This window comes from Carassius carassius, chromosome 3 (assembly GCF_963082965.1).
Source record: "Carassius carassius chromosome 3, fCarCar2.1, whole genome shotgun sequence".
NCBI lineage: Eukaryota > Metazoa > Chordata > Actinopteri > Cypriniformes > Cyprinidae > Carassius > Carassius carassius.
Window position 1 is genome coordinate 34,195,031 of NC_081757.1, and position 19,103 is coordinate 34,214,133.

Consider the following 19,103-nt stretch of genomic DNA (forward strand, 5'->3'; position numbering starts at 1 on the left):
GTGTACGACCTATGTGAGGATTTTTTCAATGCAGTTCGGCGTACAGCACTAGAAGGCTTGGCGGTGGAGATGACCCCTATCGAGGCAGACTTCACCTGGCATAAGAAAAAGACAGAGCTGGAGATGGAGATTCAGGAGGCGTTCCTGCGCTTTATGGCATCCATACTGAAGGGCTACCGAACCTACCTCAAACCAATCACACAAGCACCTTCTGAGAAAGCTACTGCTGCAGACTCGCTCTATGACCTGCAAGGTAACTCTACCAGCAAAATAGTGGCTCTGTGTAGTGATATGAGCTACTTGCTGATTTTGCTAGTCAGGTGGTATCAAAGGAGGGACATTCTTATTCTAGAGTGTTTATTTCATAACTCATTTTACACTCATTTTGTCCAATCTCTTTGCTCCATTAGTTCACACAATGTTTAAGAACAATGTTTAAATGTGTTTAATAGTTAAGCTATTAGGACTACATTTGCATACAGCTAGCCTCAAAGCTAACAGAGATGGATGAAAATTTATAGCGAAGCATGTCTCAATATGTGCATGTATAAAATGTAATTGTCAAAGTATTGAGCTACTATAACTGATTAGTCACTGAATAATTCTAATGTCTCTTCTTTAGGATTCTTAAAGAGTAGAGATCGTGCGCATCAGAAATTCTACTCTCAGCTCACCAAGACTCAGATCTTCATCCGCTTCATTGAGGAATGTACTTTTGTTAGTGACAAAGACACCAGCTTGGCTTTCTTTGATGACTGCATTGGAAAAGTAAGATTGTGACTGCATTGCAATGCATGAGCCCCCCCCCCCCCTCTCTCTATCTCTCTCTCTTTCTCTTTTCATAGAAATGTTCTAACTCAAAACACTTTAGCAACCATATAGCAATACCCTGGTTTATACACTAGCAACAACAAAGGAAACTACTACCAAACTTTTAAAATACCTCATTACAACATGGCAACCACTCTGAACATCCACAATTATACAGCAGATTTTTCAGAGTGAAACACCCCATTTTTTTTACAAAATGTAAAAACAACAGCAAAAAAGGAGCTATGAAAAATTTGTTGAAGTATTTTAGTTTCTGAAGCACTAATAGGAAGCTTATCTCCCAATGTCAAGAACAGAGCATGCAGAGTTTCCTATTATTGAAATTGTTTCCAACGTCTCTCTTCCAGCTTTTTCCTTCCGACAAAGGAACAGAAAAGGGTACAAAGGTGAGCCACTCCTATCAATTAGGTGTTTCTGTGTCATGCTTGATGTCACATTAGTGTTACACCCAGTGTAAGGCAAAGTAAAGCAAAACACAAACTGGCCAGGTTTTTTTTATTTTTATAGAAAACCTGATTGCATCAGATGGAGCTGATATTAAACATGGCCCATGTTTTACTGTCCTCAGATCTGTTTTGTTGTGGCAGCTTTAAAGACATAAATGTGATATAGGATTTTTAGTCTTAGACCTGCAGTTAAAGGATATGTAGGAACAGATGGATATTGGTCTTCATATGCAGAGCAGTTGGTTTAGTGGAGTAAATAATTTACCCTACCATCTGCTGTTGGGTGCATTGGCACATCATTTATCTAAACACACTTAGCATGGGAATAATGTGGAGAGAGTAATGGAAAGTTCCAGGAACTGTCTGCAAGCTGATGGATATTACATGCCAGAATGCTTGTTAAAGGTGAAAGCAAAAAAAAAAAAATTTGATGTTGACCATATTGGTCAGCATATGAGCTCTTTAAATTGCCACACACATTAGTGTTTGAAAACATTACGGGTGGTTCTTGCATTAAGACTTTAACTGCATTGCATAGGCTGAAGGTGAGTCATCTGAGGACACCAGGCTGATGGAACTGGATGAATCACAGAAGAGTGAGCACACGGTCTTCGTCATGCCTCCGGAACCACCCCCAGAAGATGGTCCTGACCCCCCTCCCAAATATAGGTATACACATATAGTGATATTACAATACCATCATTTCAGTAACAATCCTAGTGAAATCCCATGATTCACAATATCAGTTCCAGTACAAGAACAAAAATGTAATTTAAATGAAATTAAGTTAAATATAAAATAGCATGTACCTTTTAACAAAGAAACAAGCAAATGTGAGCAAAACAATAACTAGTTTGTGTAGTTTTTGTTGCTGCTGTGTTAGTAGCTGATCACTTCACATTTCTGTACTGAAATACTTTTAACACTTAATGAATTATTTTTTTATTATAATTACACCTCTCTGCCTGTGACTGTCACAGGATTGCACTCGCACTCTATTTGTCTCACTGACACAGCTGATGTATGATGATCTCTCCTTAGTACTCGTGGCCAGTAATACTAAAGTGAAGTAGTTTTACCTTTCTGTAGTTTTTCAGTAGCTCTAAGCATCTTACCGATGACATGATCAGTTGAAAGCTTTGTATTTATCGCATGGATGGAGCAGAAATGTAAGTGTCTAAAGCATACGCACAGTTCCATTGTATAATAAATGTGTTTTAATAATGTTGTTGAACCGAATGTACAGGAAACTGTTAAAATAACCACAGCATTAACAACAACCTTGAAATAAGAGTGTGAGGTTTATCTGAAAATCAAATGCATGAAAGCAGCATTTGTTGCTATACCAAACAGACACCAGGTTCATTTGAGTGACAAAATATTAGCCTATATCTGATACTTTTAAAGCTATTTTTTATTTTGTTTTTAATCTTGGCTTAATACATTTTTATGCCATGTCGTTTTTTTTTTCTTTCTCTAACCTATGGTTCTTTAACTATAAAGGCTGTTGTGTAATTTGTCCCCTAACTAAGTATTTAAAGAATTTAGGGAAAGCACTTAAATAATCCTGTGAATGCACTTAAAGAATTCAGATTTGAAACGTTATATGTTTTTCTAGGTTCGCAAATATTGTCCTTGAATTACAGTAAATAAAAAACCTACTAAAACGCCAACTAAAGATAATTTTTAGCACTGCAATTTGCTCTGACACCTTCATTGCTTATCAGAGTGACAAGATGTACAGTATTGTAGGTTATCATCACTGAAAGTTTGTCTAAGTGGTTCTCAAAGAAATTTATAGATAGTTGGCCGATTTTTTGGAGTAGGTGGCATTCTCTTTGTGAAATTTGGCTCAAATTCTTTGTAGTGTTAGTGTTTAACTAGCCGCTCATAGAAATTGCTGCAGATTGACTATATCACCTAATTTAACACAAAGACTGCGTCTTTTCCACAAAAACAATAATTAAGGAAAAACGAACATTTTTTTAAAGATATTTACTTAAGTTTGGGCTTCTAAACATTAATTCACTTTCAGTAAAATTACAAATTCAAAATTAAATCATCAGTGATCATAAACTGGATGTACTCTGTTTGACAGAAAACTAAGTAAGATAAATATATTACTTTAAATTAGTCTGCTCTTCCATGATAGTGTTATAAACTTGAGCTACGCTTGAAAGGTCAAGGAGGAGGTCATACTCATATGCTCAAGTTAGTTTTGTCATGTTTTGATAGTTTTGAGTTGATGTTGAATTTTTTTTTTATTTGACGGACAATGCAAACAAACATAGTGTCAAAGCAAGCTTGTCACTGAAGTGCTGCATAAAAAGTTTATATATATATATATATATATATATATATATATATATATATATATATATATATATATATATATATATATATATATATATATATGTATGTATGTACAAACCTTCTCATTCAAAGAGTTTTCTTTATTTTCATGACTATGAAAATTGTAGAGAAAATTGTTTTGACTTGATTGCAAATAAATGCACAGACACTATTTAACTGAACAGAGATGACATCACTGAATTAAATGATGAACTGCCTTTAACTATCATTTTGCATTATTGACACACTGTTTTCCTAATGAATGTTGTTCAGTTTCTTTGACGCAATGTATTTTGTTTAAAGCGCTATATAAATAAAGGTGACTTGACTTGACATATATATATATATATAAGTTTCTTCTGCTCATCAAGCCTGCATTTATTTGATCAAAAATATAGAAAAAACAGTAATATTGTGAAATATTATTACAACTTAAAATAATAGTTTTCTATTTGAATATACTTAAAAAAAATAATTTATTCCTGTGATGAAAAGCTGAATTTTCAGCATCATTACTCCAGCCTTCAGTGTCACATGTAACATCCAGTCTATCACATGATCATTTAGAAATCATTCTAATATTCTGATTTATTATGAGTGTTGGAAACAGTTCTGCTGTCTAATATATTTGATGAATAAAAGGTTAAAAAGAACTGCATTTATTCAAAATAAAAAACAATTTCTAATAATATATATATTCTAATAATATATTTTCTTTACTATCACTTTTTATCAATTTAACACATCCTTGCTGAATAAAAGTATTGATTTTATTTAAAAAAAAAAAAAAAAGAAAGAAAATAAAAATTACTGACCCCAAATTACTGATCAGTAGTGTATATTGTTATTACAAAATATTTATATTTTAAAAACATAGCATCTTTTTTTTATTTACTTTTTATTCATCAAAGTATCCTAAAAAAGTATCACATGTTCTGAAAAAATATTAAGCAGCAGAACTGTTTCCAACTTTGATAATGAATCATCATATTAGAATGATTTCTAAAGGATCATGTGATAATGATCCTAAAAATTCAGCTTTGCATCACAGTAATAAATGATAATTTAAAGTATAATAAATTTAAAAACAATTATTTTAAATTGTAATAATATATCACAATATTACATTTTTTTCTGTATTATTGATCAAATAAATGCAGGCTTGATGAGCAGAAGAAACTTCTTTCAAAAACATTAAAAATAATGTATATATATGTATGTATATATATGTACATATATATGTATACATACATACACAAATATGTACACCTTTGGTTTGTTTTTAACCAGTTTTTAGCCTGGAAGTAAACAGTAAAGTCCAGTACAGTCTTGATGTCAGATGGTAATGAGTTCCAGAGTTTAGAGCTCTTCACAGAGAAGGACGTCTGACCAAAGCTGGTCCTGCTGTATGGTATTTTACAGTCATGATTTGTGAAACCCCTAGTGACTCGAGTGCTGCTTTGTCTCTCAATAAATGAACTTAGTGGCTCAGGTGGTAAATGATTAATGCATTGTGAATTAATTTAAGAAAGCAAAAATTGCTAAAGCTCTCAAAATTCATTAAATTATATTTCTTAAGGATGGTACAGTGATGGTGGCGTATTGGTTTTTTGTCCATAATTTTTATTGCTCTGTTGTATACAGAACCTATACATTTGGTTGCAATGGGAGTGGCTTGAGCCCATGCTGTCATGCAGTACGATATATGAGAGAAAATCATAGCATGCATGTACAGCAGGGCTGCCTGGTTCGGTATGAAGCTTCTAATTAATTTAAAACAATTGAGATTACTTTGTATTGTTTTTAAAATGTTCTTTTATAAGCTTGTCAAATTTGGCTTCTAAATGGTCACTCAGTTGCACTACTACAACTTTTTCAATTATTTTAGATAAAACTGGTAAGATCGGTAGGGACGATAGTTACTCATTGAGTCTTGGCTACCACTTTTGAACACAGGAATAATTATGCCTTGTTTCCATGCACTGGGAAATGTACTGGTTCTTTTTTGGAAAGATTAACAAGATGGGTCAATGGTTTGGCAAGGACATCCTTATACTTTTTAAGAAAACAACTATTCAGCCTAAAAATGTCATCAATAGTGATGACATGTCTGATGTGTCCACTACCTTGTTCTTTTATGTTGTACATATCCAATGTCGATCAGCATGTACAGTATTACTTAACTGGTAGACCGTTATTTCAAGGATGAAAGACAATTTCTGTATTTTTATTATTATTTTTTTTTTTAGATCTATCGCAAATGCTCTTTATATTCAATGTCTCTGAAGTACTTGATGTTAGAGAAAAGCTTCACAGGGATACAATGAGTACACTCATGCTCTTAAGAAAGCAGCTTGGAAAAATGGAGCGCAGGTGAAAGTGTAAAAATTCAGAAGTATTTTAAAGGACAAGGAAGTATAATGTTTCGAACTACAGACAGGCTAACATCTGCGTCATTGACAAATTACAAAGAATTAAAAAAATAAAAAAATCTAATATTTAGTATGCAATATTTATTTAGAAAATTGGCCAGATCGACAAGTAAAACAAAAAACAGGCCTACTTTTAGGATTGCATGACTGGGGGAGCATTTTGAAAACTTGGTAAGGCAGCATTATTTTGTAGTGGGTGGTCGCATCATGATTCATATATATATATATATTTTTTTAATTCAGTAGAATTTTTGTTGCAAATTTGAAATTAATTTCAATTCATAACAAACTTTTTAATAAGTATACCTACAGATTATACAGTTTGATTTGTGTACAGTTAACATTTACTATGTATATACTGTATGTAAAAGTAAAGGTTAGTTTAAAACACTTAATGACATTTTACCGTTTTCCATGATCTCATCTAAAGTGAGAATTATTTATTGTTGATAAGTTGTTAACAAAGCATTATCTAACTCTTTACATATGAGCTAGTTCAACAATAAAAGTAGATTATCTTTGCCATGGTGACAACACACTGCTTAAAGGGTTAGTTAACCCAAAAATGAAAATTCTTATTAATTACTCACACTCATGTTGTTTCAAAGCTGTAAGATTTGGCCATTCATCTTCAGAACACAAATTAAGATATGTTTGATGCATCCCGTGAGCTCTCTGACATTGGTAAAATAATCTATATGACATCAGGGGTTCAACCGCAATTTTACAAAGCTGCAAGAATACTTATTGTACACAATGAAAACAAAAATATTGACTTCATTGAACAATTTGTTTCCTCCACATCACCCTGGCGCTATTTTGGAGAGTATCCACTGAACGTAAACAACGTATGCTGTTCTGTGTCAGCTGTGTCACACGGATAAGTTGTCTACATTGTCAGTGTCAGTTTTATTTATAGAGCGCTATTAAAGACAACCATGACCAATGTGCAGTACAATAAAAACATTTCAATAAGACGGTACAAAATAATTACTAAAAGAAACAGTAAAGTTCTCATTGATAAAACACCAAATCAAAAAAGGTAGGTTTTTAACATGGATTTAAAACCAGATAGTGAAGGTGCAGATCGAAAACAGAGGGCCAGAGCATTCCACAATCTAGGGGCAGTGACTGAAAACGCATGGTCACCCCTGCATTTAAACTTTGACTTTGGGATACATAATAATCTCTGGTTGGACGACCGCAGAGACAAGAGGGGCCAATGTTATAAAATGCAATAAATCTGAAAAGTAAGCAGGGGCCAAATGGCTTAAATTATTTAAATACTAAGAGAAGAATTTTAAAATTAACTCAATAGTGCACAGGCAACCAATGCAGATAACGTAAAACTGGTGTAATATGATCCAGTTTTTTGGTACTCATTAAAAGCCTTGCAGCTGCATTTTGAACTATCTGTGGGTTGGGATAGGGCTGATTGACCAATCCCAAAATACAGTGAGTTGCAGTAGTCTAATCTATTGTGATAAAAGATTGAATTACTTTTTCTAAATTTTTACTAGACAAAATAGTTTTTACTTTCACTAGAAATCTAAGCTGAAAAAAGCCGGACTTGACCACTGTATTTATCTGTTTTTGACATTTTAAACCATCATCAAAAAATAACCCAAGGCTTCACAGAATTGTTAAATTGCCAAGATTTACTTTCGGTGTACTGAGAATCCAACAGACCAAACACAATTATTTCAGTTTTACTTTCATTGAATTTAAGAAAATGTAAAGACAACCAGGCTTTCACATCAGACAGGACAAAAGACATAAGTGCTTTAAGGGCAGATGGATTTGAGTGTCATCTGCATAGCATAGCAATGGAAAGACAGACCATGCTTCCTAAAAATAGAACCCAATGGGAGCATTTACAATGAAAAAAGAATAGGAGCCAAAATGGATCCCTGGGGAACACTACATAAAGAAGCTACCTCAAATGAGTGTTCACCAATGTTAACTCTAAAACTTAGATTGGAGAGCATTCAAGAGCACTTCCTTTTATGCTTACACAGTGCTCCAAATGAGCAAGCAGGACAGCATGATCCCCAGCATCACCAGTTAACAGAATATCATTTAAATATTATTTTAAATCTTTCAGAAGTGCAGTCTGTCGAGTGGTGTTTTCTAAAACCTGATTGAAAGACCTCAGAGTTCTTTTTTTCATCTAAAAAAAAAATGTTGCTGTTGCAGGAGAATTTTTTCTAAGATCTTTGTAATAAAAGACAGATTTTAAATGAGTCTAGAATTGTCTAAAACAGAAGGGTCTGGGTTCGGGCTCTTAAGCAAGGGATAGACTGTAGCATGTTTTAACATATCAGGCACAGTACTAGTCTCAAAACATCAATCTATCATGGTCAACCATTGTCTTTTAAACCCCAACTGAGCAAGCCAAAGGTGACAGTGGAAAGGAACCAAAAGATGACTGTAGTGGAGAAAAAACAGGCTCAGTCAAGTTGTTAGTTCTCCTGTGGCCTAAATGAACAAACACAGAATGATTTATGTTTCCATGCTGTAACACACGTCCATTCATAGTCAGCGGTTGCAGGGTTTACTAATAATGTTTATTTTGACATGCTTCTTGCTCATATCTGAATGATAGTTTTGCTTAGTCATGCACTAAGATGAGTGAGTGACTGATGGTCTCAAAAAAGTGCTCTCATTACTGAGCATAAATATCTGAAAATCTGAAGAAGTAGTCTGAATAAAAATGCATACGTGCATAACTCAAAAACATACAGTGCTGAGTAGGGATGGGACGATAACCGGTTTTATTGATAACCGTGATAAAATGTGCTGAAGGTTAGTAATATCGTTTAAAAATGAATTATCATTAAAACCGTGTTTGATTATCGCGTCCAGCCAGCAACAGTCTGACGCAAGCGCAGCGCACAATGTTTTTTTTTTGTTTTTTTTCGAGAAGGAATGGCGAAAGTCAGTGACTTTTCTATCCTTTTCTATGCTTCTACACTTTTTATTGTAAGGAAGAAAATGCCACAGAATTTAATCTTTCTTTAAATTAAGTGCATAGAGTTGCTTGTTTTATTAGTTGTTTGTTGATTATTAAATATAAAACTTGCTGAAATGTTTTCAGTGTGAGCATCAACTATTTTTGAACACTTTCATCTCGTTTCAACAAAACCGTGATAATATTGATAATCGTGATAATTTTAGTCACTATAATCGTGATATTAAATTTTCATACCGTCCCATCCCTAGTGCTGAGTATATGGAATGCACTCCAAATGATGAGCTTACCTGGCTAAAGTATCGCCCTGAGCTTTGCAACCATTTCTTAAGTCCTCAGACAAAGATAAATATTCTCCAAATGGAGATTTGAACTAACCATTTGAATTTACATCAACTTAAATCTTAGACCTGGGAAGTTGACACCCTGTTAGGGAAATATTTAATCTAGTACAATAGGAATAGAAGATAAATAATGGAAACAAATACTTTAATTAACTTAAGAAAAATACCTTTAATTTACACCTCTATGATCTTTCCTTTTCAAGGCAAACCTGTTTATTGAACTTTATTGTCCACACCCACTTTATCTGGCTGCCATTCTCTTGCCCCTACATCTCCCTCAGCCCTACTCACATTTAAAGCATCTTTATCCATTAGCACAAGGGTAGAATAATCTATTTCCATGCTTCTGTTGGCTCATTTGAGTATCTGTCTGTTTCTCACAGTCCAGCCTTGATACTGGCCAAGCACTTTGCTCACCACTAGGACTTTTTGCACTATAATGCACCTCTCTCTCTATTCTCTGCTTCTTTATCTATCATTCATCCAGTTCCACCCTCCCCTAAATATATACCCCATGTACTTTACTTTTTTCAGTTTCTTACAGTAATGAAGACTATTCTGTAGTCCAAGGCTGTTTTCATGTGCTATTTTGTGTTGAGTTGCTATTATAGGAGAAAAACACTAGGACATTCATATTTCAGGTTTGAATTTTTGAAATGTCTAGAGAATTTAAATACCTAAATTGAACAGTAAAATGGGAAGCTTGCAAAGCAAAAATGTAAATCAAAATGCCTATAAATATCATAGTCCTTTTACCACCTGAACATATTAACCAGCAAAACCTATATATACAACAACATCCAAACTACTCGCATCATATCATCTATGTAATATAAAAATGGTGTAAACAAAATTTAATTTTTAACTATACTTTGCACATAGACTAAATAGTCCTATTCAGTGTCTTTAACTCTTATATGCACACAACAATGCACCTATTTATTTAGTTTTACCTTTGATATTCTTACAATGCTTTCATATATTTATTGTGTATGAGAGCAAAGGTCAATAAAGATTTGTCATGTTATAATGCTTAATAACTAATAAAGCTAATAACTCATCTTTGATAAGCAAAATGACATATTGAAATGCTTTTTTCCTGTGTAAATACAAAAAAAAAATAAAAAATAAAAAACAGACCTCATTAAGTATATGCGGAACCAAGAATATGCTAATTCCTGATTATCCTTAATCACGACAGCCAGGACCTGCTCCACTTTCACTATTTTCACTGCACAATGGCAAGTGGCAATATTGAACAAACCATTTTTAGAGAGTGAATGTGCCAGGAAATTTTTTTTTTTAAATTCTGAATGAAATTATAGCCTATAAAGTGCACAAAGAGTACTCCCCTAGAAATCACTAAAAGGCTCTCATTCATCTTAGTTTAGCATAATGCTACAACGTTCTGTTGTAATCAGTGAAGCTCTAAGCTCTACAAAACTGCACAATTAATCTCATATTTACATTGCGTCTACATGTTTGTTTTAATGAGATTATTCACATACATGTATAACTCAGCACTGAACAAAAATCTGCCATTTTGAGCGGTGAATGGATTCTGTCTAAACACTTTAATTGGCGATTGCATTCCAAAAAACAACAGAAATGTGATTGGCTACATTGCTCAACACTGTAAAAACACTTTGTAAACTTATGACCAGTGGACATAATATGAAAAGTCTATCCCAGCAAGTTGACAGGATTGGTTACATATTTGTGATGGTAAGAAACGGGCTGTGTCAGCGGCAATAACCATGTCGGCAGTGCACCAACATGTAAGCACTGTTGAAATATGGGCATCCCGAGTTCGAATTCTGGCTTGAGGTCCTTTCCCGAAATCACCCCCCTCCCCCACCCCCCCTCTATCTCTCTCTTTTTTTTCTACATATCTTTAAGCATATTAAAAACACCAGAAGTTGAGCACCATGTTTTCATATAAACAGAATGGTACTGCCATAGTCTACCACTGCCATGTGTAATATATATATGTGTGTGTGTGTGTGTGTGTTAAAGACATCTGTAAAAATAAGAATCATGACAAGTAAATAATATTTAGAAGGAATGACCCAGGTCTAATGTCTGTTGTATTGTCTTTCTGTTTGTACTGTATTAACTAGACTTTACCATTTGATTGACCGCAGACTAATTTGGAGGTTTTATGTTAGCACTCTGATTTTATTCTGTACTCCTCTAAAGTCAAAGTCACCTTTATTTATATAGCGCTTTAAACAAAATACATTGCGTCAAAGCAACTGAACAACATTCATTAGGAAAACAGTGTCAATAATGCAAAAATGATAGTTAAAGGCAGTTCATCATTGGATTCAGTTATGTCATCTCTGTTCAGTTAAATCCTCTAATTATAAATCATCTGTTTCTCCACAGTTATAAGAATTTCCCTAGTTTACGTTTGGAGCTGTTTGATCGTCCACAAGAGCTGAGACCAGCACTGAGCACAAGAGCAGCAGGGGCCAGTATGTCCAGCAGCCCTGCCCTGTTAGCCAAGAGAACCAAACAGGTGAAGAATTTCTTACAGGAGTTATCGTATGCCATACTAGAAATTCTGGTATGCTATCATTCCCAGACTTGTCCAGATTATACCGTGCATTACAGATTCACATTACATTTACACAAGAGTCTTAAAAGATGTTCTGTTGTGTTTAACTTGACACCTATAGAATTCAACACTCATTGCAAAGGTGTGACATAATAACTCTGAGACAGACTAAATCCAGAAGAACTGTGGCAATGTCTCCGAAATGCTTCAAGAAACCTGCAAAGCTACTGTAAAATGCTGTAAAGGATGCTGTCAAAAATAATGCCATAAATAGATTTTATTATTTAACTTCTATTAACTTAACTAAATTAAATTAACATTTGGTGTGACCACATTATGCATTAAAAAAAGCTTTTGTCCTAGGTGCACTTGCGCATTGTTTTTCAGGTAGCTTTGCAGGAAGGTTTCTTGAAGTGTCTTGGTTTCTAGGTGTCTCATTGCCATAGTTCTTCTGGATTTCAGTCTCAGTTTGTTCTGGCCCGATCAATCAAAGTATTTCTATGTAATAGTGGTAACTGGATGCATTTCAGTGATTTCCTGGAACCTTATAAGTTATTTTACTTCTCTAAAACATATTTAGATTTTCTGCACGATCGTGCCCTCTGTCTTCTCATATGAATAAAACAGAAATGTGTTTATAGCGCTCCATAATGGTCACACCTGTTTTGGGGAACATTTTTTTTTTTACCACTTCAAGAAGTATTCACTATGTTAAATGTTCATATTTTTGTGGAAACTTTGATACACTACCAATAAAGAGTTTGGGGTAACAAATAAATAAATTTCTAATGCAGTGTCTCTGGGAGTGAAATGTTAAAAAGGTCTATTATGAGCTGGGGCCGTGGTATCAAAGTCCCGCCCAAACTCCCGCAGTCCCAATCGCAAATACAAAACCATGACACTACATGCAGTTTTTTTTAGCATCAAATAACTTACAAAAAAAAACAACCTTTGAACATACATCAGCAATGTATCTACCTGAAATGTAAAATAAAATAAAAAAGAGTACTTTGATACACTACCATTAAAAAGTTTGTGGTAAGAAATTAATAATTCATAAATAAATTGCTAATTAATTGCAAAAGAGACATTCAGAAAGACTAAACCGATCCCAAATTATAGACTGGGTGTGTGTAGGGTAAGTAGTAAATTAATTGGCCACCAGATTAATGTCTCCATGTCAGCAGTTTTTTTTTTAATTCATATATAGCTATATAGCTAATTTTACCCTTCATGACATCTGTGAGAGGGTGAATTTTTTTATTATTCATCTGTTTTAAATTATATTAAGCCTTAATGTTCTGCAAAATTAAGGGCGTGGCCACTTGGTGACCGGTGGATAGCTGCTGCTGTAACCGCCATCGCGCTAGGTGGGCGTGGCTTCAGAAACCAGCTCCTTTTGCCTATTTTTGATTACCCCAGAGTGACGCACGTTGATGCGCTGCCAAGATGGCGACGGCCCACTCTGCCCACTTTTGGTTTCAAAAACTCTCTTCGGAAACCTATGGGTGACGTCACAGACACTACGTCCATGTTTTTTTTACAGTCTATGGTCATAACATCAGTTACTCAAGCACTCTGAGTCAAGAAGGCTCTTAATGACTCTGCTCTGCGTGCAGAAGTTAAAAGGTAAACAAAGATCATCTAATCTTAAACTAATGAATCATTTTCCCAAACACAACTGTTGCTATTTCTGTGGTCGAGTGCTCTTTGGAGATACTGTTAATATTTCAGTTTGTAAGATATGCTGTATGCTGCATAGACCATAAAAAGATGGATGACGCTTATCTACTTCCTTTTACTATAGAAAAGTGAAGCTAAAATATTGAAGTTGTGGCTGCAGTCATCTTGTGCTAATGACATCAGTTGGAGCCTGTCACTGTGCAGTACTGATGGACCCTTTTCACAAGACCGTGTTGACATTCAACAGTCCTGAGCAATGTAAATCCTCAAAAGTTTTTTTGTTTAGATATTTTTATTTTATTATTAAGTATGTACATTTATAAAACATAACTTTGTATTATATCACCTTTGCATCGAATTACAAAAATGCTAATGCAAATGCGAGGGTTTTTCTAACCCTAAAGTGTTTTTCTATGGGAGGGAAATGTGAAAAAGGTCCTGCCCTATCAAAGTCCCACTCAAACTCCCACAGTCCCAATGGCAAATATACAATCATGACACTACATGCTGTTTTTTTTAGCATCAAATAACTTACTAAAAGCAAACTTATTAGAGAAAAAAAAAAAACACTTGAAAATACATCAGCAATGTAACTACCTGAAATGCTAAAAAAAAGTAATTTGTTGTGTAACTTAAATATTTAAATATTTATTTAATATTTTTTTGGTTTGGCTTACATTCCGTTTGGTTACATACATCTTAAATAAATTTATTGCGGCCGAGAGAGCTCAATGTGCTGGAAATAGAAAAAGCAACTGCAAATTAAAAAAAAAAGAAAACTTAATCAATTTGACAATGCACACACTACAAATGCTCACAACACAAACAAATAACAAAACGCACTGAAAAAAAAAAAAACATCTGCAAATTAAGAAAACAACTTCATCAATTTGAGAAAACGCGCTACAAATGCTCACAACATAACCAAAAAACAAAACGCACTGCAAACAGAAAGAAACACCTGCAAATTAAAAAAACAACTTTTTGTGCTGTAAATGCTCTAAACACAACCAAATAAAGAAACACAATGCAAATAGAAAAAAAAAACACTTAAATTAAAGGGGTCATATGATGCACAGAGTGGCAGGACAGACACAGTGATGAAGCTTGTATGTGTTTGCAGTACACAAGCCACGGATGGTTAAGACAGCCGACTCCACTGTTTGACCATCTCTCTTTCTCTCTCTCTCACACACACACACACATGCGCGCACACACACAGACACACACACACCAATGTGCAGTGCGCAAAACTCCGCATTTGAAGATTCAGTAGCAGTAGCAATACTTAAACTTATAACAAAATTCAGAAGCACCAGATTGTAGTAGAAAAGACAGAATTATGTCTTCTCCTAGGTTCATGAAACGGTTGTCCATAAAATGCGTTGCTGTTCTGTTACGTACGTAATCTTAAAGATTCCTAAATGCATCTACTTTTGGAAGGCCAAATAAAGTGCTTTTGCTTTTGAATAGATACACACAGCATGTCCCTGACATGTCTGCTTCAACTGCGTTTACTGAAACCATGCCTTCTTTCTTTGCTTTTCAACATTTGGGCAGCATTACACAAATATTTCCACATAGTGACATAGACATGTGGGGGTGTGTTAGGATGAGCCGTTTTAGGGGGGCGTGGCAGAGTCTTAACTTTGATAAAGAATATCTCTTTTGATTTGAGACTTTAGTCTTTGCAACTTTACAGATCTTCTTTATGCACCAAGAGCTTGTAACTTTCCAAAGAGAAAGGAAAAATATGACCCCTTTAAGAAAACAACCTAATCAATTTGACAACACGCACTACAAATTCTCACAACACAACCAAATAAAGAGATGCACTGCAAATAAAAAAAAACACCTCCAAATTGAGAAAACCTTTATTTATTTGCGTTGTGAGCATTTGCAACACCTGCTGTCAAACTGATTAAGATGTTTTCTTGATTTGCTGGTGCACTGTAAAACCAAACAGTGAAATTAATCAAATTAAATTAATTGCACTCAAATAATAATGAAAGTTCACTGAACTTAATTCAAATAATTTCTGTAAACTCAAAATTTTGTTGTTGTAAGTGAACTTAAAATGATTGTGTTTTCTAGTTCCCAGCATGCTTTGCATCAAACACAAGGAAAATAATTTTTTGTTAAAAAAGTGTTTTGTGTGTTTTTACACAAGATTAACATAGAGGGACATAAGTTAGTACTTAAATGTTGTGTTATATTAGAATTTACAAAGTTTTCTGTTATGTTGGTTTTGTAATGTTACTGTTGTGGTAAAGAGTAGAGCCTGTGGTTAGGTTGAGGATGGACAGCATAAGACTAAATTTGAGTGTATTTCCCACATTATATGAGTTGAAAAATAGTGTGAAAAATTTGTGTGAATTACCCCCTAATTATAAGTTGAAAAATATCAATTTATAAGATGACATTGAGATAATTTAAGGCAACTGGAAATGTAATTTTACATTTTATGTAAACTTAAAACATTTTAAAATGTCACTGTTTTTGTCTAATCTGTTACAAACAATTTTTTTTTAGTTCTGTGAACTTAGTAGAATTTACAGTTTGCTTTTTCTATTTGCATGTGTTTTCTGAAGTTGCAGGGCGTTGAGCTCTCTAGGCCACTGTAGAAAATAGTTTGTCAAATTTGCCAAAAGAAAAGAATTAATTTCAGTTTATTGATGTTTCAGTGATGTCATCATCCTGTTCAGCTCTCTTCCAACAGTGTCTGTGCAATCAGTCAAGCGTCCTCAACCATACAAGCCAAAGGATACAGTAGCAAGGAACTAAAACTCCATCGGTGACAGAAATTGACAAATGTATTGTACACATTTGCTGAAGCAGCAGTTGTAAAGATAGATAGATAGATAGATAGATAGATAGATAGATAGATAGATAGATAGATAGATAGATAATTAAATAAGACAAATGTATATGCATTTAATGGAATTCTCTTTTCAATTTAGGTGCTATTACAATTTACAATTGTATACAATTGCTATTACAATTTATGTAATATAAATAAAGTTTTTAGATATCTGTGAACATTTCATGAGAAGCTTTAGGCTGTCACATATTTTTTTTATTTATTCCCATTCTTTATTGCTGGACTTCAAATTCGCCATTATTTATTTTTTTAAAAAATATGCAATTATAATAAAGAGCTTACATTTAAAAACATAAATAAATGTTAACTACAGTAGGTAGTTTGCCCATTACAGCTGCATATAAATGCCATCCAATCACTTGTGAAACTCATTCTTGAAATCACCATCAGGTCACGCAAAGGGGACCATTGGTATAGCTGTAATCGGGCCTTAAAAGTTAGGCCCGACAGGACCCGAGCCCAACAAGTACATTTTGATTGAAAGCTTTTTAAAAGCCCGAACCCGTTTACAGCCCGACATTATTCAAATGTGCACACGCACACAGCTCTTTTGCCTTTTGTCAAGAATGAGTCATTTATACATGTTTTAACATAATTTATTCATGACTAATGTAGACAAGGCCACTTTGGAACAAAGAAAATAAAATAAGTCCTCTGTAACATCTCAGCACTCTTAATAGGCACAGTCTCATTTAGCCTATAAATAGGCCAAAGCTCTAATAAAAACGAATCTTTCTTAACCAGTTAAATTAAGATAAATTCAAAAAAAAGATGGATATTTGGCAATAACGAAATTAAGATAAAGGCTCTGCCGGATTTGCTTCGCCACTAGCAGCTGAAATTTAATCAAAGAATAATGCCAACATTAGCCTATATACTCCGTCTACATTATGCATTTAAAACTCAATTAATATTTAGTTATAATTTGAAAAACTTTTACTCACCAAGATTATGCTATGTCTACATGTTTTTGTAGAGGAAAATTGAATCCACTGTAGATGGCTTCAGTGCGTTCCTGCGCTCACTGATCTCATTATTCTCATCGTAAACATGGTCAAAACTTTTTCACACCTCCGACTTTGCTTTAGTTGCTGGTGTGACCAAAATGTAATCGCCAGAGGCAAGCCTCTCTGTTCACCTACTCAGCATAAATTTTCGCATCTTTCTCGCGCTAATCGAAACGCATCACATGACCACTCATTTACCTCGCAAACTGGAGTGCAAGCCCAACCCCGGCCCATGTAAAATGATATAAATTAAGTATCTTCAGCTCTAACCATTGGCACTGTTGCACAAAAAATCAGAAATTGTGACATTTTCACTTGTGAATGAAGATGAAATAAAATAAATAACTGATAACATTACTAACGATAATAATATAGCATTATAACAGTTAATTAATGTAACTTCTGTTACAGCGACAGCAGTGATTGAAGTGTGCTTACTTTATTCTGTACAACAATACACTGTATTTTAGATTCTTATACATTTAAAGAGGAGTCTATTATGCTATAAAATAAATTAAATAATCAAAAAGGTCATTACTGTAAATGTAAAAAATTGTGTTTTAGGCCAGGCCTAGTTTTCTAAACACATTTACTTTGTCACTATTGTGACCCCATTCATTTTACAAATAAAAGTTTTAAAACTATGCTGCATTAACTCATTTTTTCAGTGTATATTTCTAGCATTGGAATTTGTGACAATGTGACAATAAAGACATTTTAGCATATAAATCCATGTTTTGAACATGCTACCACTTTTAATGTTTTGATGTAAAGTAAACATGATTATGTGACATGATTCAATGATATAAAAACACTACACCTGATAAAGGTTTAAAACTCTAAAATACCGTATAGAACTGTGCAGCACAGAGTAAAAATGTAACCACTGTCACAGAAGGATAAATATAGCGGAGAAATTAAGATATAAGAAGAAACAAAGATGAGCGATAATAGCACATGAAATAGACAGAAACAAAGCAAAATGAAAAAAAAAACACATCGAGAGATCAAACCAGAGTCCTGACAGCAACACTAAGGTAATTTCTTTATAGTATGTACAGGCTGTTCTGAAAGTGGATGGTAACTGCAGCTGTCGAGTTTCAATCAAAATAGGTTTGATTTAATAATATAGACAAAACTGTTTCTTGCACCTGAAAGCAGTTTAACAGAAAATACCCTTCAATACCCTTTTGTGGTCTCAGAACCTGAAGCAGTACTTTTTTGTTCCACACAGGAAATCAAAATGGCCTACAAGCTGGCAAAGCGTTTCTATTCCAATCCTCCCCAGTGGGCAAAGTGTCTGTTTAGTCACTGCTACAGTCTGTGGTTCATCTGTCTTCCTGCCAGCATGCGTACTGCCCAATCCAAATCCCGCACCATGCAGCAGGCCTTCAATCTTCTGCTCAAGATGAGGAGCTCTGAGGTGGAGGTGCTTGATGAGGTGTGTAGATAACATCAATTTTGTAGTGTATTTTATTATTATTATTATTGCAGCATTTATTTATGTATTATTATTGAAAATATCTTGCAGGGATTTAGATCTCTTATTGATTGTTAGTTGCAATTCACTTGACTGCAACACTATAAAATATAGGC

At 34.1% G+C, this 19,103-nt stretch overlaps 1 protein-coding gene across 2 annotated transcripts in view; it reads left to right on the plus strand.

Moving 5' to 3' along the window:
• dennd4c (DENN/MADD domain containing 4C) overlaps positions 1 to 19,103 on the plus strand; it is an 83,191-nt gene that overhangs the window by 49,986 nt on the left and 14,102 nt on the right. For both annotated transcript variants that reach the window (XM_059536301.1, XM_059536308.1), the window contains exons 12-17: positions 35 to 253; positions 623 to 768; positions 1,179 to 1,217; positions 1,816 to 1,946; positions 11,765 to 11,897; positions 18,742 to 18,948. In XM_059536301.1, the coding sequence (XP_059392284.1) occupies positions 35 to 253; positions 623 to 768; positions 1,179 to 1,217; positions 1,816 to 1,946; positions 11,765 to 11,897; positions 18,742 to 18,948 (875 nt within the window). The remainder of the gene's footprint in view (positions 1 to 34; positions 254 to 622; positions 769 to 1,178; positions 1,218 to 1,815; positions 1,947 to 11,764; positions 11,898 to 18,741; positions 18,949 to 19,103) is intronic.